This window comes from Desmodus rotundus, chromosome 8 (genome assembly GCF_022682495.2).
Source record: "Desmodus rotundus isolate HL8 chromosome 8, HLdesRot8A.1, whole genome shotgun sequence".
NCBI lineage: Eukaryota > Metazoa > Chordata > Mammalia > Chiroptera > Phyllostomidae > Desmodus > Desmodus rotundus.
The window spans coordinates 129,220,544-129,248,532 of NC_071394.1; the positions used below are offsets into that span (position 1 = coordinate 129,220,544).

Here is a 27,989-nt window from a genome sequence, read left to right on the forward strand (position 1 = left end):
TGTCAGCTCAGTGGTAGGATGGATGGGGCGGGAGAAAAGGCCAGAATGGAGGGGCTGCCTAAAAAGCCAGGACAGAGCGGGATGGGGATGGGGGCAGAGTCTGTCTTTCCAGCGTCTATGGGGCTCCAGACTGGTCAAGTCCTACAACCTCTCTGAGTCTCACAAACTTTTCCCCATCCCCAACAAAGGGCCTGACCCCTGCCCAACACCAGGGGGCTCCCTCACCTCCCAGGCGGGCTGGAAAGGTGGATCCAGTGAAAGAAGCCTAGGATGCATGGTGGCAGTGGCCCAGCGAAGAGTTAGTCTGGCTTCTGTCCCTGGCTGCCCGGGTAGTCCTAATTTGGCCCATCTGGGAATCGATTTCTCCTTCTGTAGAACAAAGGCATGGGGCACCCTCTTGCCTTTAACGTCTTAAGGTTAAAGAAAAAAAATGTGAAGTAAGTGCTGAACCCTGGAGTGGAAGGTGCTCTCACTAGAGCAACTAGGAAAACTTCCTGGAGGGGAGCACCGCCGACAATCGGCTAAATCTCCCAGGGATCTGCCCGACAGATGGAGGGCACACCAGAGGTTATTTCAGGCTTGTTCTGCTGCTCTTTGATCCCCATCCTGCTCCACAAACAGTAGATGCAAAAAGTGCCACTTCGGTCTTATAAAGCGCTTAGAACAGCACCTGCCACGTGGTAAGCTCTACAAGTGGTCGTCATGGTTATGTTATCACTACTTGTTGAAGGGCCCTGGACACTGCCCACCGTCCGCCGCTCCTTTCCCTCATCCCGCGAGCCTTTCCCTTGCACGAACGGTGGCAATAGCAGCCGGGAGGGCTGCATCCCAGGCGTATCTGGGCCCAGGGCAAGTCTGGAATCTCTGACCCCGACAAACGTCAGGGCTCAGATTGGCCCTTTCCAAGGCACTGGTAAGGGGCGGACTGCGGAGGGCGGGGCTAAGGGGCGCCCTTCAGGGCCTCAGGCACCTCCTTCCGCCCAGCTCCCCGCCCTTTGCACGGTCCCAGGAGGGGCGGGGCGGCAGTGGCGGCTGCTAAGTGCAGGAAGCCGGGCGGCGGTCTGAGGGAGGAGGGGCGTGCAGATCTGGGTGGCTCAATGCGGCGGGGGCTAGTACTACTTACCCCAGTAGTACCGCGCCGCTCCGCCCCGGAGTGACGCCCTCCGCCCATGGGCCTGGCCGAGGGCAACCGGCGGGCGGCGCGGAGGAGGCGGCGGCGGCAGGTGGCGCGCAGCAGGGCCGGAGCCGGGCCGGGCCATGGCCGCCTCCGAGCGGCTCTACGAGTTGTGGCTGCTGTACTACACTCAGGTGAGGCTGCCCCGCCCCGCGCCCGCGGTGTCCCCAGCTCCGCGCGTCCCGCACCGGCTGCACCTGCGCCCCGCGCCGCCGGGGCCGCGTAGATTCGCGCGCGCTGGGCGTGCTCGGGCTCCGCACACAAGCGTGCGCCCCGGGCCCTCCGGTGCCACTGGCACTTACACCTGGGGTACTACTATCCTCGCGGGCGCGCAGTTAATAAGAACCCCTTGGATGCGGACCGCGCAGCGTCAGTCTTGCGGGAGGAGAAGGGCTTGGACCAAGACTGCCCGGCACTTTCCCTTTTTACAAATTGGGAAACTGAGTTCCGGAAAGAAAATCAAAGATTGGCGCGGTCGCGAAGAGCTGAGAGCCCTAGTTTGCAGTTGGTCTCGCCCCTCCTGTGGGTGTGGCCCCGTTGGGTGGTCAGGGCCCTAGAGTCCGAGTGAGCTAGGGGTATGCAGTGGAGGCGTCCCTACGGCAAGTCGACTCGAATCAACTCTGACACCACCCCTTCCCCAGAGAACCGGCAGTGATGAGCTCCTGCCTGACCCCAAGCGGCCCCGGGTCCAGGTCCAAGAAAAGATTTGCCTTAGATGCAGAGCGTGGCGGTAGCGGGGCGAGCTAGGAGGAATGTCGGTAAAGGTTGGAGGGAGGCCGTTTCCTCCTGAGCACCCCCCCCTCGCCGTCCTGTCTCAGAGGCTACCTCAGGTGGCCTCAGAAGGTGAAGACAGTGACTGACCCGGATGTCTGTCAGAGCTGAGAACCTGGTGTCTCCCAAACTCTGTGTCTCATGCACATGGGACCCCACTTCTGCATCCACAGCATGGAGGAATCCCTGTGTAATGTCCCCTCCCCTTCACCCAGCACCAGCCTCCCTCCCTGCACCTGCTTGGCATCGTGCTCCTGGCTCAGGTGCACCTTGGGCACAATGGACTATTGTATGCCCCCGATCTTGTCTGGGGGGGGAGGAGTTCATGCTCAGATCAGCAGGCCCTCTGTGAAGAGGCTGTCCAACTGTCTCCCAGGACTACAGGCCATGTCTGGGGCCCCAGGGAGCTGGAATCCAGGTCATAAGGGCCACAGCTTCTTGAGTCCACTCAGGTGGCCAGAGGTCCAGGCCCTGGCAGGAGGCACTGCGTGGAGTAGAGTCCTTCTGTGGTGTGACCTCAGGCAAGCTCTTTACTGCGAGCTTCCCTGTCTGTAAGTTTGGCACAACCCCGACCTCAGGAGTGGCCTATGCTCTGCAGACAGGTAGCCAGTGTGGCTGGTCCGGGCCGCAGAAGGCTCCCGCATCCCGGGCCCCATCGGGTTCCCTCACCCCAGACTCTGTCTCCATCTCCAAGGGTTGGTCTTTGTAAAGGAGGGAAAGACCCAGAAGGAAACCTGCCCCTGGCCCTCATGCCTCTGATCACCCCTGTGGCCATGGGCAGGTTCACAGTCCTCAGTTTCTTCACCTGTGACCAGGTGATGAGTCTGAGGGATGTTAATGATGGATCATCAGGCTGGGTGTCATGCTGCTGGGGGAGGGTGCATCCCGCTACCCCTTCTAGATGACCTCTGCAAATGGGCTGCCCCACTATTGCCTCAGGAGGTATTTAGCCCTTATCTGTGCTGATTCTCCACCCCCCAGCTCCTCACCTCAGGGGGCAGGTATGGGGCGCCCGCTGGCTGGTTGCAGTTTTGGATGCCTGGACAGGCAGGGGGCAGCCTGGGGCCTGGCAAACAAAGCCAGGATGTGAGTGTGAACTGGAAGCCAGGCGGGGCCGCTCCGCCTGGGGGGAGGAAGCTCAGCTCAGCCTTCCTGCCCACTCGGCGCTGCTCCTGCTCCCGGAACACTGTCCCCACCCCTCCGTGCCAGCTCCCAGGGAGTGCTCGCTGTGCTGCTTGGGGCCCTGCTCAGGACCAAGTGTGTGTGTACTTGGGGGGAGGGGGGAGCTAAGGTAAAGGGCTGAACTGATAAAGGGTATTAAGAGACCCCTGAGTTGGCCAGCCACTCAGCCAGAAGGCTCCCACAGCACCTGTGCCCCTCCCTTCAGCAGCGAGAGCTGACATCAGCTGGCAAACCTGTTTCCCCAGTTGTGGGTCTTGGCCCGCCCTAGGGAGTAACCCCCTTTCTGCCCTTCCATTCCCCTCACAGATCCCAGATTTAGGCCCCCCCCCACTCCCTACCCCTGTGGGCCCTGCTCAGCTGGGGGCTCCCAGAGGAGGAAGGGCCTGTGCGTGGCTCCTGAAGGAGGGGAGAGTGCCACATCATTCAGTCTGAGTCCCTTGGGGCCCTCATGGGGAAACCAAGGCAGGGTCATACCAAGGTCATTAGACAAGTTTGGGGCAGAGCCCAGCAGAGCCCCTGCCCAGCCTCTGCCCTGTGCCCCTTTGCCCAGGAAAGGTCTAGACCTGTGGGCAGGAAGCCTCAGGTGGGTCTCTACAGGTTGTTTTCTCCACGTGGAACCTCCCCTCCCCTTCCCCAAACCAAGCCGGGCCTCATCCCAGGGTGTTCCCCTTTTAACCCCTGTTGTGTCACTACTTCGCAGCTCCCCAGCACCTCACATTTGTAGGGGCTTCCTGGGTTCAGCTGAACAGCTGGACAGAGGAGAGAGCCACAGCAGTGGCCAACCAAGGAAGCCATGCCAGAGGGGACAGGAACAGCGGGAGCAAGAACAGGACAGTGGAGTGAGGGGGGCCCCTGTGGACAGGTGGGGACATATCCGGAGGACTCAACCCACCAGGGCCTCTCCAGGGAACGCATGGGAAAGGGGTAAGAGGGTAAGGGGGCTGGGGATGGCACCCCACAGGCTGGCTTAGGGCAGCATGGAAAGATTATGCAAAATAACATACAAATGAGTGGCCCCTTTTCCACTGGAGCAGCAGTGTCCCTCAAAACGCCCCCAGTGAGGGCACCAGTGCTGAGGAGCACTCCAGATCAATCGCAAAGGTCAGAACAGGGCAGACATTTGGGCTCCAGGTCGGGGGTCCAGGCTCAACCTCCAGTTTTGTCATTGAGGACTCAGGGTCCCAGGGAGACCGGGTTAGAGCTAGAGTTGACCTTGCTCTGCCCACCCCTCCCTGGTTCCTCACCCCTGACTGATGACCTCATGGAAACCCAGTCAGGTCCTCTGCTCCCTTGGGGACCTTAGCTGGGTCATATGCCTTCCTGTGCCCCAGTCCACCCTCTTATAATGGGGAAAAGGAAGGTGGAGTACCTCGGCTCCTCCGCGCCCCGCCAGGGCAGCCAGGGTTTCCCCCTCCCTGCCCTCATTACCCAGGCAACTGAAGGGGGTGGGGCTGAAGAGTTACAGAGGGAAGCAGAGCTCAGGGTTGGGAGAGTTCAATCCCTGGTGTTGTTATGGCAACTGGGGAGCTGATGTGGAATTGTGGGGTCCCCATGGTAACAAGGTCTCTTACTCTGGGGACCCTCGAAGGAAATTCCTGGTTTCCAGAGTGATGGGTCAAGGGTATTATGGAGACCAGGAGGTCTACCCCTCCCAAGACTCCTTCCCCAAGTAAGGGGCAGAAACTGGCCCGGCCACCTGGGCACTTGGACCACTGTCCTCAGGTGTCCTTGCCCTGGCAAAGTCTCCATCTTCCTGCTTCATCCCTTGGTCTGAAGTGCTCCAAGTCTGACTTCCACTCCTGGTGTAGTTGGAAGCCACCTTCAACTTCTCATTGCCATCCGCACCCCGCCCCCATGCTGCGGAGTGGGGAGACCCCCGGGCCTGAAACAGGTCATCCTGATCAGACCCCACCCTGTCCCGGATCTGCCTGCCTCTTCCAGGAGTGGAGATGCACGCTTCCACTCGGGCAGCTCTGATCTCTCCCTGCCCAGCTCCCAGCTTTCTGCTGGGGCCCACCGAGAGACTCCCATTCCACGTGCCTGGGGCAGCACACTGGGGATTGGCCCCTCATCTGTCACTCACGGAGATGGGTGGGGAGATGCTGAGGGTTGTCCTGGTATGCCAGAGGCTTGGGAAGGCAGAGCCCCTGGGTTTGGGGGTGAGCTCCCACTGGCCTGACCACGTGCTGGTGGGTATAGTGGGAGGGTCTTGACCAGTTAAGCAAACGGATGCGTTTTAAAGAGGCAGCTGCAGGGCAAAGAGAAACATAGTGTGAGGTAACAAGCTAGCAAGTGTGAGAACCAGGTCTGGACTCCAGAACCCGTGCTCCCAACCACATTCAGTTGGGCGACCCCAGCCTCCGAAGCACCAGACAGGGGTGGGTCTGGGGAAAGGTGCTCGTTGTGACGGGGAGCGTTTAGGCAGAGGAAACCTGGAGAGCAAAGCATGTTCAGACCCCTGGGGTGGGACAGTGAGTGATATCCTTGGGCTGGGGCATCTGGTTGGGCATGAGCACCCAAGCTGGCGATACAGAGGGCCCCACCCATGTGGGCGTCAGTGGCGGGCAGGGGGTTCTGTGGACTTGCCCTAAAGCTCATGGTAGGGTGGGAGGCTAGCTGACGGGGCAGCGGTGGTAACTGAGGAGTACTGGAGATACACTCCATGCCAGGCGCTAGTTCAGCAGTTTCTGTGTACTGCCCCTTGTAACCTCCCCCAGTGAGGTGGTTGGCGGGGCGGGGGTGAAGGATTTGAGGCAAGGTCTGAACGCTGAGGTAAGACACCAAGCAAGCCAGGGCTGACGTCAGGTTTGGGGTAGAGCAAGCAGGTCTAGGAAGACCACGGCACCAGGCAGCTCAGTGGTCTCTGTCCCCCTGGCAGACAGCCCCAGCCACCCACCCATGCCACAGACAGGGGCCTGCCCCCAGCCCAGGTCAGGGAGGTCCGGGTGCATTCGATGCCAGGCACTGTCACAGCAGAGGTCAGAACCTGGGCCCAGATAGGCCTGCCCTCACTCCAGGCCCCATCTCCTGCCAGTAAAACTAGCCTCAGGTCCTCAAGCCCCCCCGCAGAGCAGTGTAACCCTGCCCCTTTGCACTCTAGGCACCACCCCTGGTGCTGGGGTAGGTCCCTCACAGCTTCTCTTGCTGGGCCCTGGGTGCCCCAGGGCCCCCCCACATCCCTGCGGTCTGCCGGGAGGAAGCGGCCCTCCTCCCCCATCGTGACTCTGCGCTTCCTGCCCTGGCTGGGGCGGGAGGGGACGTTTCCCGTTCACACCCAATTTTCCCTGGCGGCACCCAGACTCGGGCTCAGCCTCTGCCCCTTTTGCCCATGGAACCAGCTCTGGGGCCTGGGGTCCAGGTAACCAGCCAGGGTGGGTGGAGCTTCCTGGGGTGTGATAGGACATCCTTCCTGTGCATTCGGGGGATGTGCCTATGCACGGGTCTGCCTGTCTGACAGTGCGTATGCACCCTGGGGTCTACAGTCCAGGAAGGTGTCCTGACGTGGTGGCTGCTGAGCTGGGAGAAGGAGGCAGGCAAGAGCCCAGCCCAAGGCTTTGGGTCAGGGATGGCTGGTGGGTGGAAGACCTTCAGTCCCAGCACCAGTGTGTATGCACTTAAGCCCCTCCCCTGCCTATGTCAGGCCTGCCTACGTCCCCAAAGATTAGGGAGGGGGAAACAAGAGACTGGAAAGCAGGTGGGGGGGCCTGGGAGAGTGGTCAATATGTACAGCAATCTTCCGATGCTGACCTTCTGACTTCCTGTCCTCCCCCCCCCACCGTACCTGTCACTCCTTTCTCCACCCCCACCGCTCTGCCTCCATTCCCTGTCTATCCTGTGTCCACCTCCACCCACTCTCCACTTCTGTCTGTATCCCCTTGTTCCCCACATTTACTGCACCCCTTCCATCCCCACCCCTGTTCCCCCAAACCTGCAGAAGGACCTGGGTTACCTGCAGCAGTGGCTGAAGGCCTTTGTAGGCGCCTTCGAGAAGAGCATCTCACTCTCGTCTCTGGAGCCACGCAGGTGAGGCCGGTGCTGGCTGCATGGAGGGAGGAGAAGCCAAGGGGTCCTCAGCGCCCCAGTGACCTCTTTCCCCACAGGCCAGAGGAGGCAGGTGCAGAGGTGCCGCTGCTGCCGCTGGATGCGCTGCAGGTGCTGGCGGAGCAGCTGGACGAGGGGGACCTGGAGCAAACCCTGCTGCTGCTCAAGCTCTTCATTGTCCTCTGCAGGTGGGTCCCTGTTGTCGTCTCCGAGGTGGGGAGAGCATGGAGCTGTGGGCCAGAGGGGGCACCTGCATATTTCTGTGACTTGTCTCATCCTTCGCTTCCCAGGAACCCAGACAATGTGGAGGCAGGCTGGGGCCGGGTGCTGGTGCCCCGCGTGCTGGCCTTATTGACCCGGTTGGTGGCCAAGGTGAGGTGGGCTGTATCTGGAGGGGCGGCAGGTAGTAGTCAGTGCCCAGCTAACCCCCTTCCACTTCTCCCCACGCTCCCCCCCCAGCTGAAAGGATCCCCGCCACCGCAGGAAGGCCAGGGCCCCAAGCTGGAGGAGGTAGCCCTGCATGCCCTCCTCCTCAGCGAGGGCCTCTTCGACCCCTACCAGACCTGGCGGCGCCAGCACAGCGGGTGAGAGCCGGCCCTCCCTCCAGCAGAGAGGACCCTGAGGGGGCTGGGGAGAGGATGGCGGATGGGGGTGGCTGCTCAGGCAAAGGTGTGGAGGTGGGAGGGGGCTGTGTGCCGGCTGGTGAGGGGAAGGTGACTGATGAAGGGTGAAGTGCCTGGCTTCACCCTGCCCCTGACCACCGCATCGCCACCCCCAGGGAGGTCATCAGTGCCAAGGAGAAGAGCAAATACAAGTTCCCTCCCGCTGCTTTGCCCGCTGAATTCAGAGGCTTCTTTCGAGGTCAGGCCCCGCCCCTTCCCCACTTGACCCCGCCCCCAAGCCGGAACCCCTTCCTGCAGTTGCCCATCCCTTACAAAGGCCCGACCGGCTTAGTGGGCTTAGTGGTGGCTGCACCCAGGGCTGGGAGAACCCTGCCAGTTTGGGAGGCTTCAGGGGCAGAGGAGAGAAAGGGCATTAAAATGAGGAATTTCTGGGCTGTAGCGAAGGCCTGGCATCAGGTGGGGACGTCCGTTTCCCTCCCCTCTTCCCTCGAATCTCCTGGGTCCACCCCAACCGCCTGCATCCCTCTCTGATCTGGACCATCTTAAAACTCCCAGTGCAATCCCTTTGTGCCTGTAGCCTCCACATAGTCTCCTCCCCTCCTCACTAGTGTCGCCACTTCCTACTCCCTCATTCCTGGAGGAGCTGACCTCCAGGATGTCTCTGGCCCCCTGTTCTTCCTGGGCACCCTCTCTTCTGTCAGTGGAAGGAGACTGGCCAGGACCTTAGGTGGGCTCAGGGCTGGGTGCTGCCTTGCTAGGGGAAGCTGGGCTGGGGAAGGCGGTGGCCTGTTGGGACAGAAAGTGTTTCGTTGTCTCTGGATGTCTCATGGAGCTGCTGGCCTGGCCCTGGAATGGGGCACCAGCTCTAGGAGGGGAGGCATCCTGGGAAGTTCCCAGCCTCCATTCTCCCACTAGCTGAGTGCTGTTCCCAGGACAAACTGGAGTTTGTTCCCTCTGCTGTAGACGGTAGTGACCCGACACCCTCCAGATCAAACCCTGCCCATCCCCCCAGCGTTCCTTTCCAGCCCTACTTGCTCGCTGCACCCTGGCCATGGTCCCGTCCTCTCATCCCTAGAATGCAACGAGGTGACCCGCCACCAGGCCTTGGCCACTGTGTCCTCTCCCTTTACAGGGCAGCTGTGCTCCCAGGCCTTACCTCTAAAGCCCTGTCCCCCATTAGGCCTCCCAGCCCATCCCCCCTGAATCAGGCCAGCCCTGCTTTTGCCCCTCCCTGCCACACACACCACCCATGTGACCTAGGAAGGTCCTTTCTTCTCTCTGGGTTTCAGTCTGGCCTGGCATCCTCTCCATCCCACATACAACTCTGTGAAAACCCCTAGAACTCCCCGGAAGGGGCATGGGTGGGGGTTGGGGGCAAATGTATGCTAGGCACAAGCAGGGTCCCCAGAGCAGGTCACTGGGGGAGGCTCCAACTGCCACAGGGCAGGGGGACCAGGAGATTTGCATCTGAGAAACTAAAACCTGGTTTCCATGGGGAGGCAGAGTGGGGGTGGGATGTGCTCACCCCTGGGTCTCCACTTCGGGGCTTGGCGATCTAGGGAGCTAGCCAGGTTCTTGGGGAGAGGCCGTGTTCCTTTTAAGCTCCCCAAAGAAGGGCTGTGCCCCCCTCAGGCCTCCTAGTGTAGGGCCATGACGTTTTAGGTCTCCTCCCTCGGGTCGGGCCTCCCTGTCTCCACCCCAAGGCTCCCACCTCTCGTGTAGACCCCTGGTGGATCCACAGCCGTGCGAGCTTGGTGACATTGTCCTGTCCCGCCCATCCCACCCTACCTAGAGAGCCTGCAGGATGCAGATCGCTTGCCTCCCACGCTGCTGCTGCGTCTCATCCACCTCTTCGGCGCCATCCTCGCAGGAGGCACGGTAGGCTGGGAGGAGCCTGTGGGCCAGAGGGCGGCCAACTCGGGGTCTCTGCTGGGTGCGCCCCTTGCCCACTGCCCATCTCTGTCCACACCTGCAGGAGAATGGGCAGGTGGCCGTGAGCACCAGCTCTGTGCAGGGCCTGCTGGATGTGGTGCAGGGCTGGGGCCATGGGCCGGCCCCAGACTCCCGCCTAGTGTCGCTGGCGCTGGAGGCGCTGGTGGGTGCAGTACACGTCCTGCACGCCAGCCGCACACCCCACCGAGCACCGGAGCTTCGCACGCTGCTGGAGGGCTACTTCCGAGTCCTTAATGCTGATTGGCCGGCTGGGCCGAGCCCAGGCCCTGAAGAGGCCCTTGTCACCCTCCGAGTCAGCATGCTCGGTGAGTGTGGACTCCCAGATTCTTGGGGAGGTGGTCCTGAGAGGTGAAGGCCCAAGTGACGATGGGAAGGTTGGACTGGGCAGTACAGGGAGGAAGGTTTAAGGCTGACAATAGGTACTGCTGGGAGGGGATTGGGCAGGACTGACCCTCAACCCCTCCACAGACGCCATCCCCATGATGCTGGCCTGCGAGGACAGGCCAGTGCTCCAGGCCACCTTCCTCAGCAACAATTGCTTTGAACATCTCATTCGCCTCATCCAGAACAGCAAGGTGGGCGGGGCTCGGGGTGTGGGTGGAAGGCCTGGAAACCGGAGGCTGGGGGGCCACGTGGGGGTGCCAAGGTGCTGAGTAAACGTGGGCTGCCCCAGGTTGGGGGAGCGTGGCTGGCGGGATGGCGTGCAGTGTGGTGGGAGGGCCTGGGGCTGAGGACCGCTCTGAACCCCACAGGGAGGGGCTGCTGTGAGAGAGAGATGCTGCCCTGGCCCCTTGTCTTTCCTTTCCCCAGCCCCAGCTCCAGCTCCAGGAGCAGCAGGATGGTTCAGCGGTTTGCATGCAGTGCTTCCCACTGCCTGCCTAACTGCCTGGCTCTGTCCCTCTGAGAGGGCATGGGTAGCTCAGCTTCCTCCCCTTCTCCAGGGCCTGGAGGGGCACTCAGCCTGGGGCTCAGGGAGCATCCTTCCCTTCTGGGGCAAGTCCAGACAGCCATCCCAGAACCCGCTCTAATGCTGTCCCTCCCTCATCTTCCTCCTCTCTCCTCTGCCTCAACCCTGTACCCTCCCCCTTCCCCACAGCTATACCTGCAGGCCCGGGCGCCCCCTGAGGGGGACAGTGACCTGGCTACCCGGTTACTGACTGAGCCCGATGTCCAGAAGGTACCACCCTGGGGCCAACCAGCTCAGAAACTGACCTCCCTGGGCATGCACCCCCGGGCTACCTCTTTGAGCCTTTTCTGCACTATGCAGGGGATGTGCAGACAGGTGCAAGGCCCAGTGTGGCCTGGCGATGGGGCTGGGTGACCCATGCTGCCTGAGGGAACCTGGCAGGAGTGATCGGTGTCCTGCCCAGTGTCGCTGTTGGGAGCTGGGTTTTGGCTGTGCCAAGCTGGAGGGAACCTTCGAAACTCAGACGCCTGCACCCCTTTCATAGAAGGGAAACAGCCCAGACAGATACACAGGGATTTGGCTGCAGTCGTTTCTGCAAAAGGAGGGCCCCCTACTTTTGAGGATCCATAGGGCCATTTCTTTCCATGGATCCTCGCACCTGCCCTACACAGGTCCCTGGGCGACCCCACCCTCTCATCCCCTCCTGAGGTGCTCCCTGCCTCACCTTTCATGGGGGCTAGGAAGCCTCAGAGTGTTGGGCTCCGTGGGGGGCATCCTCTCTGGTGGTTCAGTGTCTGGTCCGCAGACCCCAGAACCCCACCCTAGCTTCATCCTCAGGAGGCAGCCTGTGTTCTGTTTGCACTTGGCTATTTTCTGAGAGCCTGCATGTCCATTCATCTACGAGGCAGGCGAGGCTCCTGGTTTTTATAGATGAGGAAACTGAGGCCTAGAGAGGGTAAGAAGGTGGCCTGAGGTCACTCGGGGAGCCAGGCAGAGCTGAGGAGCCAAAGCACAGCCTAGCACCAACTGACACAAACTCTCCCAGCCCTCCTGACCCCCTCAGAGCAGGGCAAGGAGAGTGGGCCACCTGCCTGTGGCTGTTGGATTCAGCCAGGGTGAGCCTCAGTGTCCCCCACCTGAATCTAGCGGGCAAGGGGCAGGGTAGGACTCAAAGGTCTCGAAGGTTCTTCCGGTTCTAACATTCTGTGATTGATTATCCCTAAATTCCCCCACCCCCTGTCAATCATCACGGGTGATGGGGCACTTGCCAGCCTGCCTGCACGTGTGTGTGTGTGTGTGTGTGTGTCTTGGGTGGGGGTGGGAGTGCACAGAGGCCCAGAGACCATCAGACAGGCGTGGCAAGGGATGTGGCGAGAGGGGCCACTGTTGATTTGCCCCAACGAGGCCCTTCGCAGCCTTGGTTCCCTCCCTGGCCCCCTTGTCAGAGGGTCTTGTCAAGCTGCTCAGAGAGGGCCCAAGGGCCAGGATGAGGGGCCGCAGCTCGGGCAAGGAGCAGAGGGCCTGGTGCCCAGGCAGGGGAGCCACGCTCCCAGGGCCCCCAGCCCGTTCAGCCACCTGCCCTGGGACACCTTCTCCTGGCCCTGCGCTCCCTTTTGCTGCAGGGTGCTGCCGGATGCAACGCCCTGGCCCCTGCCTCTGCTGACTGCCCCTCCCCACCCCAAGGTACTGGACCAGGACACAGATGCCATCGCTGTCCACGTAGTCAGAGTGCTGACCTGCATCATGAGCGGCTCCCCTTCCGCCAAGGTGAGGACACCGTCGTCCGCCTGCAGCAGGGGGGTAGGGTGCGGGTTAAATTAACCACGTGGCCCCAGAACCAGCCTGGCTGGTGGTCATTAGAGCAGGTGAGCTGGGGAGGTGCAGCTCGGGCCACTGGGTGTGCAAGGTCATCAGTCAGCCCTGGAGCTGGATATTTTGGGTCAGGGCTGGATGGGGGAGGATACCTGAGGGCTGACCGCCACCTGCAGCCTTCTGAGGTGGCCCCACACCTCTGCATCCCTCCATAGCCCCCTGCCCCTGCCAGCACAGGCCAGGTGAGGGAGCCCCAAAAGCTACTGCCCCCCCAGGGTTTCTGTGGGGCGTGAGTTTGCCCTGGGCCCCCATGACGGTCCCTCCCCGCCCACACAACCCTGCACAGGAGGTGTTTAAGGAGCGCATTGGCTACCCACACCTGCACGAGGTCCTGCAGAGCCACGGCCCCCCCACCCATCGGCTGCTTCAAGAGCTGCTCAACATGGTGAGGGCGGGGGCTGCCTCAGGGTCCCAGGGGCAGCCAGGGCTGCATCAGGGCCGCCACAGAGGGCCAGCTCTCCACCTTGGGGACTGTGCCGACTATGGCCAGTGCACGCTGTGACCTGCAGCTGACCACTTGTGTCAGTGTCACTGGGGTGAGGGTGCTGGGCTGCGTGGGTCTGGAAGCTGCTGCCTGTTAACAAGTTTCAGGATTACCCTGGGGACAAGAAGTTGGGATCTGAAGGCCAACCCAGAGTGAAAGCCAGGGCTCGGGGGTCAGTGGGGCTGTAGGACTATCGCTAGTACAGACGGCTGTCCACACGCCTCTGACTTTCTGAGCCTCAGACAGCCCTGTGAGCAGAGTGGGGGAGCACACGCTGCTTTTCCCACGTTTTAGGCAAGTAAGCTGAGAGAGAAGAGGCCTCATTGTTGGCGGGTGGCCTGCTCCATGCCAGCTGCCCAGGAACTGTCACACTCTCTCCACCTACAGGCTGTGGAGGGCGACCATAGCACACGCCCGTCGCCACCCATCCGCAACGAGCAGCCGGTGCTGGTGCTGATGCAGTGGCTGCCAGCACTGCCCACCGCTGAGCTGAGACTCTTCCTAGCACAGCGCCTCTGGTGGCTCTGTGACAGCTGCCCCGCCAGCCGCGCCACGTGCGTGCAGGCAGGTCTGGTGGGCTGCCTGCTGGAAACGCTCAGCGTGGGAGAAGCCCTGGGGGCCCGCTGCCAGGAGCAGCTGCTGGCGCTGCTGCAAGCATTGGGCCGGGTGTCACTAAGGCCCTTGGAGTTGCGTCGCCTGCTTCGCCCCCCACCAGGGCTGGACTCGGAGCCAGGAGGAGCTGAGGCAGGGAAGGCCCGACACGCAGGTGCCATCATTCGCGCATTATCAGGCATGGCCCGGCACCAGGGCCCTGCGCGAGCCCTACGCTACTTTGACCTCACGCCGAGCATGGCGGGCATTATGGTGCCCCCGGTGCAGCGATGGCCAGGAACCGGCTTCACCTTCCACGCCTGGCTCTGTTTGCATCCCACGGCTGCAGCGCCCGCCCCAGCCCCCACCCGGCCACTCCAGCGGAAGCAGCTGTACAGGTGGGTGAGTGCCAGAGGGCAGAGGGGCCAGGTGAGCGAGAGAACCAGCAGGCATAACAGGCTTGTCCTGCCCCCAGCTTCTTCACCAGCAGTGGTTCAGGGTTTGAGGCCTTCTTCACGGCGGCTGGGACCTTGGTGGTGGCTGTGTGCACGCGGAAGGAGTACTTTACCATGAGCTTACCTGAAGTGACCTTTGCCGACTCTGCCTGGGTGAGCCTCCATCCTCATGTGGCCCAGGAGGGTGGAGGGGGCACCGAGCCTGAACCTACCGCCTGAGGCTGTGGCTTCTATTCTAGCACTGCGTGACCGTCGTCCACACGCCCGGGCGCCGGATTTTCAGCCAGAACCTGGTACATGTGTACAAAGACGGCATTCTGGTCAAGACCGCATCCCTCCGCTGTCCCTCCCTCAGTGAGGTGCGCCGGGCGGGGGGGGCTCTGGGTACCAGGGCGGACTTGGGCAGGGTGGGGTCTGGATCCCCAGTGTTCCCCCGTCCCCAGGCCGCAGACTTCGCCTCTGGGGGCTGTGCAGCCGTGGGGGTCACTGTGATGAACTGGATGTAGGGGAAACCCCAGGCTTCGCTGTGACCTGACCTCTCTCCCAACCCCGCAGCCTTTCTCCTCCTGCTGTATCGGCTCCGCTGGGCACCGCACAACGACCACCACCACGGGGCTGCCCGCGCCACCAGTCCCCACTGCCCTGGCTCACACTCATCCCACCCTCATCCGCTCCCAGTCAGTCCCGGCCACCACAGAGCTCAGCTCGGGGTCTGGGCTGACAGCCCCCCTGCAGGAGGGCAGCATCAGCTCCACCCTTGCAGGCACACAGGACACTCGATGGGGCAGCCCCACCTCCCTGGAGGGTGAGCTGGGAGCCGTAGCCATCTTCCATGAAGCCCTGCAGGCGGAGGTCCTGAAGGTCCTGTGTGCGCTGGGTATGCAGTCCCCGCCCCTGCCTGGCCTCAGCCCTGCCTCCCGTGTCCCAGACTCAGGTGGCTGGGACTTACAAAATGCCCAGGCCAGAAACTAGGGGTCCAGCAGAAGAAGGTGTCCCTGGGAGTCCTCTGATCAGGGCTCTGGATGGGGTTTGGCTGGAGGGTCAGTAAGGTCTGAAGGCCCCTGCCAACCCCCAGGGCCCAATGAGACAGCCCCCTTCAAGCCGGAGAGTGAACTGCATGAACTTGGCACCAAGCTGCTCCTCCATTACTCTCCTCAGGTACTGGGGGGACAGTTGGCTCAACCCTGTTACCTCCCCCTGGCTCCCACGCTGTCTGCTTCCCCTTCCTACAGCTGACCCTTGCTGCCTGCTCACCCTGTGCCCCCAGGCCTGTAAGAACAACATCTGCCTGGACCTGTCCCCTGGCCATGGGCTGGATGGCCGCCTGACGGGCTACACGGTGGAGACCTGGGGAGTGAAGGTGTGTGTGTGTGTGCATGTGGGTGGCGTGTGCAGGAAATGTGAGCATGGGCACGTGTGTGCAGGGTGGGCTGGGGAGGGACACTGCAACCTGGGAGGTCTTTTATTTATTTATTTTATTGATGTCAGAGAAAGGGAGGTGGGAGAGAGAGAGAGAGAGAAACATGGATTTGTTGTTCTACTTATCTGCATTCACTGGTTGCTTCTTGTACGTGCCCTGGCCGGAGGCCTCACCTGCAACCTTATGTATTGGGATGGCGCTCTAACCCACTGAGCTGCCGGGCTGTGGCCTGGAAGGTCTTAGGAGACCTGGGTTCAAGAGAGCAAACTCTCTGGACCCAGATTCTCAGAGTGGAGGGTGTGCTGGGTGGCATGGGTCAGGAAATGGCAGAGAGCTACCCTCTCACAGCCAGCCCCCACCCCTAGGATGTGGTGAACTGTGTGGGAGGCATGGGTGCCCTGCTGCCCCTGCTAGAGCGAGTGGCTGCACAGCCCCAAGCGGCCGAGGCGGGTCCAGCTGAAACACATGACCTTGTGGGGCCCGAACTGACCTCTGGCCACAACACCCAGGGCCTGCTGCTCCCACTGGGCAAGTCCTCAGGTCAGTGTCCCTGGTATAATGGGGGGGAGGGCGTGCTGGCATGCCTGAGGTCTCTGTGGCCGCTGGCAGGCCCCTGACACACATCCGTCCCATTCCTGGTGGCCGGCAGAGGAGCGGATGGAGAGGAATGCAGTAGCTGCCTTCCTGCTGATGCTGCGGAACTTGCTGCAGGGCCATGCTGTGAACCAGGAGAGCCTGGTGCAGTGCCAGGGACCTGCCATCATTGGGGCCCTCCTGTGCAAGGTTAGCCTGCTGGGGCCAGAGAGGGGGCAGCTGCCCTGTCTGACCAGGGGGACTGGTCGGGGGACCAAGATGCTGTTAGTCAGGGAGAACTTCCTGGGAGAGGTGGCACTGGAGTGGGCTTTGAAAGGCTGGGCAGGGTTTGGCTGAGCACAGGCTGGGACAGGGCTGTGCACAGCAGGCTGGGGAGCTTGCACTTTGGAGACAGGATGGAGCCACTGAGGGATTCTGAGCAGGCAGGAGCTTGTGTCCGTCCACCTGTGCCAGGCTGGGTGGAGGCTCGGCAGCGGGTGGGAAGGGCCTGACATCTCACCCCAGCTCCTTCTGCTCCAGGTGCCCAGCTGGGCCATGGACATGAATGTGCTCATGTCTGCCCAGCTGCTGATGGAGCAGGTGGCAGCCGAGGGCAGTGGACCCCTCCTGTACCTGCTCTACCAGCACTTGCTGTTCAACTTTCACCTCTGGGCCCTCAGTGACTTTGCTGTACGCCTTGGTAGGTGTGGGGACTCGGGTGAAGGGACAGTGCCAGGAAGGGTGGTGGTGGAGGTTCTAAGAAGTTATAACCCCACTCTGGGTGATCTGAGGGGGCATATTTTCTCTGGGGTGTCTGAGGAGAACATGACCCTCCCTGGAGGCATCTGGTAGAAGGATTGGAAAGGGCCCGCCCAGCTCACCCTGGTGGCCTGAGCCCTCTGCTGATGCCCACTCAGGCCACATCCAGTACATGTCCAGCATAGTGCGCGAGCACAGACAGAAGCTGCGGAAGAAGTATGGGGTCCAGTTCATCCTCGATGCCCTACGCACCCACTACAGGTGAGGCTGGTCAGGAGGCAGATGGCCGAGGGGCTGACCCAGCGGCCTCTGGCCTTGGGGACCGGGCAGTTAAGTCCGCTCACCTGCCCACTCTCCATGTTCTGTCCCCTCTGTGCCTCTGTGTTCCTCTGGCCCTCGGTGGGTGTGCGTGCCTGCCGGGACCCGTCCAGCCCGCAGCGGGAGCGCCCTCTAGCGGCCGACGACATGCGCACAGTGCAGACTTCACTCCTGGGCCTGGCGCGCGAGTTCCTGGTCCGCAGCTCTCCAGCTGATGACTTGCAGGTCGTGCTGAACTTTTTGGCAGCTTCAGGTGATGATGGCCAGGTAGGCTGGAGCTTGGTGACGGGGAGGCTTGGTGGAGAGGTGGGGTGTGGACCGCGTGGGGAGGCCCAGCCTAGTGTGAGCCCTTGTCTCCCCGAGGTGGTGGGCGTCCTGGACCTGCTGCTGGCACTGCTGCAGGGCTCGTCGGCACAGGAGTCCCTGGCTGTCTTCCTGCTGGGGCCGGGGAGCCTGGAGGTGCTGCTGGCACTGCTAGTGCAGCCACGGTCACTGCCCCTGCTGTCCGACCGAGTCTGCCAGGTACACCAGCCCACCCAACCCTGGCATCCCATTGGCTGTGACCCCTGCTTGAGGTCCAGGGAGGTGCCGCAGGCCTTGGGCTGGCAGGGGAGGCCGCCTTTGCAAGCCTTTCTTGGAACCACACACCTGCGTGGTGACGGCCCCCCCTACAGTAACCTCCTCCCAGTGATGACCCCCCCCCACTCGTGTACAGATCCTGTGCAGGCTGCAGCAGAATGAGCGCTTACCTGAGCGGAGCCGCCAGCGGCTCCAGCTTCGAGAGTATGGCCTCCAGGGGCTCGTCGCCTGCCTGCCAGAGGCGGCGATCTCCCTTCAGCTCTGCCAGGACCTCTATAAGCTGTTCCTGGGGACAGGTACAACCTGGTCGGGGCCAAAAGGTGGGCCAGGTACAGGGGCGACGTGGATCCAAGAAGAGGGCCTGTGGGAAGAGGGAAGGTGTTGGCACAGGGGCTGAGGCTGAGCCAGCAGGGGACTGCACTCCTGGCCGGGGTCAGTCACGCAGGCCCCCTCTGGTCATCCTCCCAGATTGCCTGAACCTCTCAGACCTGATGGCTATGGTGCAGCTGTCCCTCCAGGCTGACCTCAGCGTCCGTCTGTACATCTGTCGCCAGGTGGGTGTGGGAAGCGGAAGCTGTGGCGGGGGTGGGGATGCTACCCTGAGGACTCACTTTGTCTGCCAGGGGTGAGGGGTCTCTGGAAGCGTCCCCTGCAAAGCCCAAGTACGGGAGTCAGGAGCAGATCTCTTGGACGCGCCCCTCACTTGCTGTGCCCCGGCCCGCAGCTCTTCCACCTCATCCACAAACAGCCTGATGTTGCGCGGCTGCTGGCCCGGCAGGCTGGCTGGCAGGATGTCCTGACCCGGCTGTACGTGTTGGAGGCTGCCACGGCCGGCAGTCCCCTGCCCTTTCCCCCGGAGCTGCCCGCCTCCCCAGAGCCAGCTGTCCCCAAGCCACCCTCTGAGTCCCCTGATTCTTCAGATGTCTTCTTGCCCTCAGAGGCCCCCTGCCCTGACCCTGATGCATTTTACCAAGCTCTGTCCCCGTTCTGTGCACCCTTTGACCTGGGCCTGGAACGGTCCAGTGTGGGCTCAGACAGTACCACGGGTGGCGGCGGTGGTGGCAGCAGTGGGACTGTTACTCCAGCCAGCCAGCCTGGCACACCTTCCCCGCTGGATGGGCCCCGGCCCTTCCCCGCTGCCCGTGGCCGCCATAGCTCCAGTCTGTCCAACGTGCTGGAAGATGGCAGCCTCCCCGAGCCCACCTTCAGTGGGGATGACATCTCCAATACCAGCAACCCTCAGGTGAGACGGGCACACCCTCTGCAACTGCGTGGCACTAAGGGAGGACACCTCTGGGATCCAAGGCAGGCCCTGTAGCCTTTCTCTGGGTGCAGTCCTGTCTGACATCACGGCTGCAGCTGCCAGTGGGGTCTCAGAATAGGGCAGAGACTTTCCCAGGCCTACGGATGGCTCTGGGGGTCCTGCCTGGTGCTCGTGGGGTTGGGGATGGGCCTCTGCTTATTCTATGACATTCTTCCAGAGGATTCCAGGACAGTTCTTGAGGCCTGTGAGGTTGAGGTATAATTTTTGAACTGCCAGACCGTAGGAGTCACTGAAGCCCCAGGATTCTCCCTGGAATCCAGGCAGCGGCCAAGGCCGCTCCACCACTCTCCCAGGCCTCAGAGCCAGGCCATCTGTGGGCAGAATGCTCTGCCTCCTGTTGTCCTTCCTAGTGCTGGGCAAGGGGTGCTGAACAGGGATCATGTGGGGTCAGCCTGACCTCTGCGCCCCCAGCCCACCCCTCACACCTCCTATCTGTGCCCACAGCAGACCCCTGAGGAGGAGCTGTGCAACCTGCTCACCAACGTGCTGTTCTTGGTGACATGGCGGGGTGTGGAAGGCAGTGACGAGGCTGCTTGGCGGGAACGTGGCCAGGTCTTCTCAGTGCTCACCCAGCTGGGGGCCTCAGCCACACTAGTGCGCCCACCAGACTGCATCAAGCGCAGGTGAGGAGGCATCTCGGGAGGTTGGGGTTAGGCGGAAGCCTGAGGGTAAGGCAGGCGGTCAGGGAGACACCTGAGTCCCTCGCCCACCCCCAGCCTCCTGGAGATGATGCTGGAGTCAGCCTTGACCGACATCAAAAAGGCCCTTCCTGGGGTCCTGGCCAGCCTCACCCAGCAGGTGCTTTGGCTGCTGCGCCTGCTGCAGGACTTCCTGTGCGCTGAGGGCCACGGCAACCAGGAGCTATGGAGTGAGAAGGTGCGCCCCCTCAGAGGGGTGTGAGCTGTGTGCTCCCCTGAGCCCGCTGGTCTGGGGGGATGAGTACACGTGTGCAGCCCCAGGAGGGCTGGCACAGGTGACTGTGGGCAAGGACTTGCCTATATATAGAAACCCAACCTGGTCCCCTGCCCAGACCTTCCCTTGCTCCCTTCCCCTGGGCTTCTGGCCTCATCTGGTGATGGCTGCCGGGAATATGTTGTGTGGCAGCTCTTCGAAGGTGTATGCAGCCTGCTTGATCGCCTAGGAGCCTGGCCACACCTGGCCAACGGCACCGCTGATCTCCGAGAGATGGCGCAGATTGGGCTGCACCTCGTGCTTGGCTACATCCTGTTGGAGGACCCACAGGTGGACAGAGAGTGGTCATGGGGGAGGGGCAGGTGCAGGTGCAGGGTGCTCAGGGAGTGGCTGGGTGCCACCTGCACTTTCTTTCGCCCCCAGCTGCACGCCCAGGCCCATGTGAGGCTGCACTCGCTGCTGCAGACTGCGGTGCCCATGCGCCACCAAGAGGCCTGCTATGTGCTCTCCAAACTGGAGGCCGTGCTGGCGCGGGCGCTTCATGCTTCACCCTGCAAGGTGGCCCCCGAGGACCAGGGGCCCCCGGCCACGGCTGCCGCATCCACCGAGCGCTGCTCCTGGCTGGTGCCGCTGGTGCGCACGCTGCTAGACCGTGCCTACGAACCGCTGGGGCTGCAGTGGGGGCTGCCTTCCCTGCCGCCCACCAATGGCAGCCCCACCTTCTTTGAGGACTTCCAGGACTTTTGTGCCACACCTGAATGGCGTCACTTCATCGACAAGCAGGTGCCTGGAGGTGGGGACACGAGGAGAGAAGTGTGGGCTGGGAGCCCACATCGAGCACTGTCACTCTTTCCCTGCCCAACCCTCCAGGTGCAGCCCACCATGTCCCAGTTCGAAATGGACACCTACGCTAAGAGCCACGACCTCATGTCGGGCTTCTGGAACTCCTGCTACGACACACTCATGAGCAGTGGACAGCGGCGCCAGCAGGAGCGGGCACATAGTTGCCGGGACTTCCAGGTGAGCTCCTGGGGTGAGGGACCCCTGACGGGCCACAACAGGAATAAGAAGCAGCCCCCCGCCCCCAGGACTCACCCGTTGCTCTACTCCCCCATCCGCTAGGAGCTGGTGTTGGAACCCGTGCAGCGGCGGGCGCGCCTGGAGGGACTCCGCTATGCCTCGGTGCTGAAGCAGCAGGCAGCACAGCACTCCACTGTCCTGCTGCACTGGGGGGCGCTGTGGCGTCAGCTCTCCAACCCCTGTGGGGCCTGGGCCCTGAGGTGGGTGGGGCTTGGGGCAGGGGCGGGGCTTTCGAAGGAGACTGGGACCTGAAGAGCCACACTGCCTTTGGGGTGAGGCCTGGGAAGAATCACCTGGGATGAATCTACAGGGACCCGCCCACACCCCGGTGGAAGATGTCCAGCGCCGAGACATACTCGCGCATGCGTCTGAAGCTGGTGCCCAACCATCACTTCAACTCTCACTTGGAAGCCAGTGCCCTCCGCGACAACCTAGGTGAGAGGGTGTGCTGAGTTGGGTCCACCCAACCTTGTATGCTGTCCTGCCTAGTTCTGGCTGAGCACCCTTGGCCTGATTGCAGGTGAGGCCCCCCTAACACCCACCGAGGAAGCCTCGCTGCCTCTAGCAGTGACCAAAGAGGCCAAAGTCAGCGCCCTCCCCGAGGAGCTGCAGGAAGACCAGCTGGGCGAGGATGAGCTGGCTTCCCTGGAGACTGCGTGAGTGGGGCTGGGAGAGAGCCGACCGGGGCAGCGGGCCAGGGGTCTGCCCCACGTGTGCGTGCCTGCCGGTGGATCGACCCGAGTCCATTCCCTCTTCTGCTGCAGAGCTAAACACCCTGAAGGGACTGTCCCAAATCAGGTGGGGGATTGGAAAGAGCTAATAGAATTGGTAGTTGCTCTTTCGTCCCAGGCCCCAGAGCTAGGATGGGCCCCATGGGAGAGGCAGGGTCCAGGCGAGGGAAAGCTGGGAACGTGAGCTCATGTCCTGGCAAGAAACCCAGGGGCAGGACCTGGGGCTAGTCCAGACCCTGAGCCGCTCCTTCTTCCCCTCTGACCTGACGGCACTCAGAGAACGTGCTCCTTGGGCATATGGGGAAGGGGGTCCCGAAGTCCAGAGCCTGAAGCTGGTGCTGATCCCCAGGATGCAGGCGGCGGAACTGGATGAGCAGCACGAGAAGTTGGTGCTGTCAGCTGAGTGCCAACTGGTCACAATAGTGGCTGTGGTCCCCGGGCTGCTGGAGGTCACCACTCAGCACATATACTTCTATGATGGCAGCGCTGAGCGAGTGGAAACTGAGGAGGGTGCGTTCTGATGAAGCAGGTTGGAGGGATGGCAGGGGGTGGCTGTGGTCTGGTGGGGCTGGGTTGAGTGATTCCTGCATCTGCTGTCCATCCCCGCAGGCATTGGCCACGACTTCCGGCGCCCACTGGCCCAGCTCCGCGAGGTCCACCTGCGGCGTTTCAACCTGCGCCGTTCGGCACTGGAACTCTTCTTCATCGATCAGGCCAACTACTTCCTCAACTTCCCGTGCAAGGCGGGTGGGGCTGTGACCTCATCTCCTTGCCAGGCCCCCAGGCCTCAGCCTTACCCCATCCCACCCCACACCCAGATACGGAACCAGGTATACAAGTGGCTCCTGCGCCTGCGCCCTCCTGCCCAAGGCTACCTAAGCAGCCGCTCCCCCCAGGAGATGCTGCGTGCCTCAGGCCTCACCCAGGTGAGGGCCCTGGAGTGGGAGGGGTGGGTGAGGTCAGGACCCTGCGGTTGCAAGGAGTGCTGCTGGACAGCCCTGCCGGCTCACCTCCTGCCCGCCCTGCCCCCCAGAAATGGGTGCAGCGGGAGATATCCAATTTCGAGTACCTGATGCAGCTCAACACCATCGCGGGGCGGACCTACAACGATCTGTCTCAGTACCCTGTGGTGAGGGCCCGCTCCGTGTCTGACCCGCCCCCCTGGTCCTCCAGCCCAGGTTCAGCCCAGTGCAGGCACTGATCGGGGCCCCAGCCCTGAGCTCTGCTGGTGCTGCCTAAGACTTGGCTTCTGTTCCCTGCCAACTCCCTCCCCCCGCCCTCCCGCCACACACACACACCCAGCCCCACTCTTGTCCCCTCCTGGCCTCTGTTTTCCCTGAAGGGAACTCTGCCCCCGGCCATCTGTCCTGCCCTCCTGTGGTGCCTCCGAGGGGTGGTTCCCCACCTGTGGGCTCTGCCCATCTTTCTGAGGGTGAGGGCGGGCAGAGTGGGCAGGTGGGCCATCAGGACTCTCATGCAGCTCCTGCCCGGGTGGGCGGCCAGTTCCCCTGGGTCCTACAGGACTACGTGTCCCCAACCCTGGACCTCAGCAACCCGGCTGTCTTCCGGGACCTGTCCAAGCCCATCGGTGTGGTGAACCCCAAGCATGCCCAGCTTGTGAGGGAGAAGTGAGCATGTGGGCGAGGCTGGGCTCGGAGGTTGGGATGGGCCAGGGGAGGACTTCTGCTGACTGCCCCTAACCGTGACTCCAGGTATGAGAGCTTTGAGGACCCCGCAGGCACCATTGACAAGTTCCACTATGGCACCCACTACTCCAATGCAGCGGGCGTGATGCACTACCTCATCCGCGTGGAACCCTTCACCTCCCTGCACATCCAGCTGCAGAGTGGCCGGTGAGGCCCAAAGGGTGGTGGGCAGATGGTGGCTGGTGGGGGGAGGCCAGCAGATGAGGGGGAGAGGCAGGTCCTTCAGACACCCTGGGCCCTCTGCCTCTCTGCCGTTCTTTTCCCCTCCATGCCTTCTCCCTCCCGGTTCCCATTCTCCCCGCCTCACTTTGGCCCGTGCCCCTCCCCCCAGCTTTGACTGCTCTGACCGGCAGTTCCACTCGGTGGCCGCAGCCTGGCAGGCCCGCCTGGACAGCCTGGCCGATGTGAAGGAGCTCATCCCTGAGTTCTTCTACTTCCCCGACTTCCTGGAGAACCAGAATGGTAAGAGCTGGTGTGGGGACGGAGACACGGGCTGGAGCGGTCAGGGAGAAGGTGGAGATAGCTGGCCCCGTCCTCTGTTCCAGGCTTTGACCTGGGCTGCCTCCAGCTGACCAACGAGAAGGTGGGTGACGTGGTGCTGCCCCCGTGGGCCAGCTCTCCTGAGGACTTCATCCAGCAGCACCGGCAGGCTCTGGTGAGGACATGAGCACATATGGATGGGCGGACAGCCAGGGTTAGGGGTCAGCTGTCTGTCCCTAGACTGACCACTCCTCCCTGCCCCCAGGAGTCAGAGTACGTGTCTGCCCACCTGCACAAGTGGATTGACCTCATCTTTGGCTACAAGCAGCGGGGGCTGGCTGCGGAGGAGGCCCTCAATGTCTTCTATTACTGCACCTATGAGGGTGAGCTGGGCACAGAGGAGGAGGGGTGAGTGCAGAGGGCACAGGGGTCCTGACTGCTCTACCTGCCTGCCCAGGGGCTGTGGACCTGGACCACGTGGCGGATGAGCGGGAACGGAAGGCTCTGGAGGGCATTATCAGCAACTTTGGGCAGACTCCCTGTCAGCTGCTAAAGGTAAGGCCAACTTGGAGAATGGTGCTCAGGGATGTCCACGCCGCAGTGCTAACTGGCCACTCGCCCACAGGAGCCACATCCTGCTCGGCTCTCAGCTGAGGAAGCAGCCCAGCGCCTGGCGCGTCTGGACACTAACTCACCCAGCATCTTCCAGCACCTGGACCAGCTCAAGGCCTTCTTCGCAGAGGTGAGAGGAGAGGGGCCGCAACTTCCTGTGAAATGAATTTCACCTGTTGTCCTTACCAACCTTCTGGGCAGACAGAAAACCTAAATCAAGGTCACTGATACTCAGACATGTTGGAAAAAGAAGTGAACGTGGGAGGACCCTGTGGGAGTGTGGTGGGGGGGCCTTCTTCATTGGGGTGGGGAACAGGTGTTGACTCAGCCATCTCCGAAAGCCACAGTGAGGCCACAGGGGAGGGCATCTGGCTTGGACACTCCTTCCTGTCTATGTATCAGAATGCCCCTAGGCCTTCCTCTGCCGGGCATGCTGGAGGCACGTGGAGTAATGGGGTAGGTGGACCAAGGCTGAGACCAAGCGTGAGCCTCTGGGAGGATCTTCTTTGTCCATCCCAGCTTCTCACTCACTGTCTTTTTTTATTTTGATTTGAGAGACAGAGAGAGAATCATCAATTTGTCATTCCACTTACTTATGAATTCAGTTCTTATATGTGCCCCAACCGGGGATCAAACCCAAAACTTCGGTGCATTGGGATGATGCTGTAACCAGCTGAGCTACCCGGCCAGGGCTCTCACTCACTTTCTGAGATGCCCTCTTGAAGACCCACTGGTCTCATGCATGTTTCCCAGAGGGACCTCAGCCTCTATGGCACCTAGCCTGTGACCCCTGGGGGCTGAGGGCAAAAGGAGTGGTGCCCCAGGGAGCAAGCAGTGTGAGCCTGGCTGGCCTCTCAGCCACAGCCAGCCCCGCACTCTTCCCCACAGGCCATCAGTGATGGTGTGCCCCTGGTGCTGGCCCTGGTTCCCCACCGACAGCTCCACTCCTTCATGGCCCCAGACATGCTGGTAAGTGTACTGGGCAGACCCCTGCCCAGCTCCAGCCCCTCTCTGGCTCTGCCCCAAACCTGCCTCCGCCCCTCTTGCTCACAGGTGACCGTGAGTGCCAATGGGCTGCTGGGCACCCACAGCTGGTTGCCCTATGACCGTAACATAAGCAACTACTTCAGCTTCATCAAAGAGTCCACCAAGTAAGACAGAGGGCTATGGGCAGGGTTGGGCACCCCTCCACCCGGTCAGAATGCCGGGTAGCCACTGGGTCTAGGCAAGGTCTCTGGGGGCCTCACCTGTCATCCCCCTCACTGGATCAGGGTGCAGCGATTGCTGAGTGGCCCATGGGTACAAGACAGTGGCGTGAGTGGGCAAGCCCTGGCAGTCACCCCCGATGGAAAGCTGCTGTTCAGTGGTGGCCACTGGGATGGCAGCCTTCGAGTGACCGCACTACAGCGGGGCAAGCTGTTGAACCAGATCAGCCGCCACCTTGGTACGAGTAGCCTGGAAGCTGGGGATGGGGCAGGTCGGGGTTGGGTTCTGAGGCTGGCCAGGGAAGGTGTGACTACTCTGTTCTACCTGGACCTTCCCCCCCCACCCACGCAGACATAGTGACCTGCCTTGCACTGGACACCTGTGGCATCTACCTCATCTCAGGCTCCCGGGACACCACATGCATGGTGTGGCAGCTCCTGCAGAAGGTGTGCTGGGTGGGCAGCTCCATGGGGCCCCCATAGTCCAGACCTGCAGCCCACCTGCCCCTTAGTAGGCTTCCAGTGCTGTCCTTCTCTCTTCCTCTTCCATCTACTGCTGTGAGCAAGTCTGGGGCTCCACAGCCCTCCAGCTCTCTTGCTTTGCATAGTGCCCTCACTCTTCTGAGCCTTAGCATCCTCGTTCAAGGGCCAGGATGATGGGATGCCCCCAGTCCTGAGCCAGCCTTGGCTTCCCACAGGATGGTCTCTCAGTGGGGCTGGCATCAAAGCCTCTGCAGGTCCTGTATGGGCACGAGGCTGCAGTGAGCTGTGTGGCCATCAGCACTGAACTGGACATGGCTGTGTCTGGATCCGAGGTGTGTGTACACCTGTGCTAGGGGAGGCCGAGTTTGCTGGGCACTGCCCCTGGGACCCAGAGTGCCTTGCCCAGCGCCCTAAGCTGCCTTCCTACAGGATGGAACTGTGATCATCCACACTGTACGCCGTGGCCAGTTTGTGGCTGCACTACGCCCCCCGGGGAACATGTTGCCTGGACCCGTGTCCCACCTGGCGCTGGGGTCTGAGGGCCAGATCGTGGTTCAGAGCTCAGCGCGGGAACGTCTCGGGGCTCAGGTATGGGAAAGGAGCACCCAGTCAAGACAGGGGTGGTTGGGATTCTGTCCTTGCTGACACCTCCTGCTTCTTCCAGGTCACCTACTCCTTGCACCTGTACTCAGTGAATGGGAGGCAGCGGGCTTCACTGCCCCTGGTAGAGCAGCCCACAGCCCTGGCAGTGACAGAGGACTTTGTTCTGCTGGGCACAGCCCAGTGTGCCCTGCACATCCTCCACCTGAACAAGTGAGCCCCACTGTTCATGGGTTCATGGTCCCTCAGGGCGGCAGTCACTGGCAGAGGATACTAGGAGGTGCCCCCCACTGTGGGCACCTCCTGCAAGTCCTCATCCCCCAGTGGGGAGATCTTCCCCTTTGCCTGTCTTAGCCACACACCTGTGGGAGATCACTTCCTGTATCAGGGTTTCACTTGAGCCATCCTTCAAATGAGGGCAGCTGGATGCCAAGCTGCCTCATAGTTGCAAGTTTGTGTATCCCCTCTCTCCCCTCCAGGCTGCTCCCGGCCGCGCCTCCCCTGCCCATGAAGGTGCCCATCCGCAGCCTGGCTGTGACGAAGGAGCGCAGTCATGTGCTTGTGGGTCTGGAGGATGGCAAGCTTATCGTGGTGGGCGCGGGGCAGCCCTCCGAGGTGAGGCTAAGGGCAAGGTGGGCCTCGACTGGGGCGCGGAGTGGTGGTCCTGGCTGACCCCACCCGCTCCTCCTCGCACCAGGTGCGCAGCATCCAGTTCACACGGAAGCTGTGGCGGTCCTCTCGGCGCATCTCGCAGGTGTCTTCCGGAGAGACAGAGTACAGGCCTGAAGAGGCGCGCTGACGCCCGCCCCCGCCCCCACGCAGGCTCCGCCCCAGAGGCCTAGCCCAGACGTCGGCGGAACCGTCGGCCGGCACCCGGGGGTGCGCGGAGCCCCACCCCCGGCCAGCTCAGGGATCCGTGGGCGGTGTCACTCCCGGAAGTCCCGCCCCTCGCCGGCAGAGGGGCAGCCCGGAGTCCTGGCACTGGCCCTAGCGGCCGCGAAGCACTTTTTGCACAGTCTGGGGCGGGGAGCCCAGCCTCCCCCGTTCCCAGTTCGGCAGAGCCCAGGGACTGGACTGTGGCCTTAACCCCTAAGGCGGCTCCCGCTCTCCCATTCTCGGCAATAAACTGGGCCTAGTTTTGTAGCTGCTCCGCC

The 27,989-nt window shown here is 62.2% G+C and overlaps 1 protein-coding gene across 5 annotated transcripts; it reads left to right on the plus strand.

Annotated features, from left to right (window-relative positions):
* Window positions 1-1,031: 1,031 nt before the first annotated feature.
* Window positions 1,032-27,978, plus strand: NBEAL2 (neurobeachin like 2). 5 transcript variants are annotated; one of them, XM_053930366.2, is made up of 54 exons: window positions 1,032-1,308; window positions 7,062-7,150; window positions 7,228-7,356; window positions 7,459-7,540; window positions 7,628-7,752; window positions 7,947-8,029; window positions 9,584-9,669; window positions 9,767-10,049; window positions 10,213-10,319; window positions 10,841-10,921; window positions 12,335-12,418; window positions 12,810-12,908; window positions 13,395-13,996; window positions 14,074-14,206; window positions 14,293-14,412; window positions 14,609-14,930; window positions 15,129-15,211; window positions 15,321-15,413; window positions 15,839-16,013; window positions 16,123-16,256; window positions 16,587-16,746; window positions 16,964-17,066; window positions 17,237-17,390; window positions 17,487-17,645; window positions 17,839-17,998; window positions 18,171-18,256; window positions 18,427-18,945; window positions 19,471-19,649; window positions 19,743-19,902; window positions 20,131-20,268; window positions 20,362-20,721; window positions 20,809-20,958; window positions 21,061-21,218; window positions 21,329-21,453; window positions 21,539-21,674; window positions 22,099-22,259; window positions 22,359-22,675; window positions 22,783-22,878; window positions 23,253-23,377; window positions 23,462-23,602; window positions 23,787-23,917; window positions 24,001-24,110; window positions 24,201-24,318; window positions 24,393-24,490; window positions 24,561-24,677; window positions 25,436-25,516; window positions 25,601-25,698; window positions 25,819-25,991; window positions 26,105-26,199; window positions 26,451-26,567; window positions 26,665-26,823; window positions 26,900-27,048; window positions 27,315-27,450; window positions 27,533-27,978. In XM_053930366.2, the coding sequence occupies exons 1-54, from the start codon at window positions 1,258-1,260 to the stop codon at window positions 27,632-27,634; spliced, it is 8,232 nt and encodes a 2,743-aa protein (XP_053786341.1). In that variant the 5' UTR covers window positions 1,032-1,257; the 3' UTR covers window positions 27,635-27,978. The 5 variants fall into 5 exon arrangements, with proteins under 5 accessions (XP_053786341.1, XP_053786342.1, XP_053786343.1 ...); XM_053930367.2 differs by having other exon boundaries at window positions 19,474-19,649; XM_024565967.4 differs by lacking the exon at window positions 1,032-1,308 and adding an exon at window positions 5,841-6,485.
* Window positions 27,979-27,989: the final 11 nt, after the last annotated feature.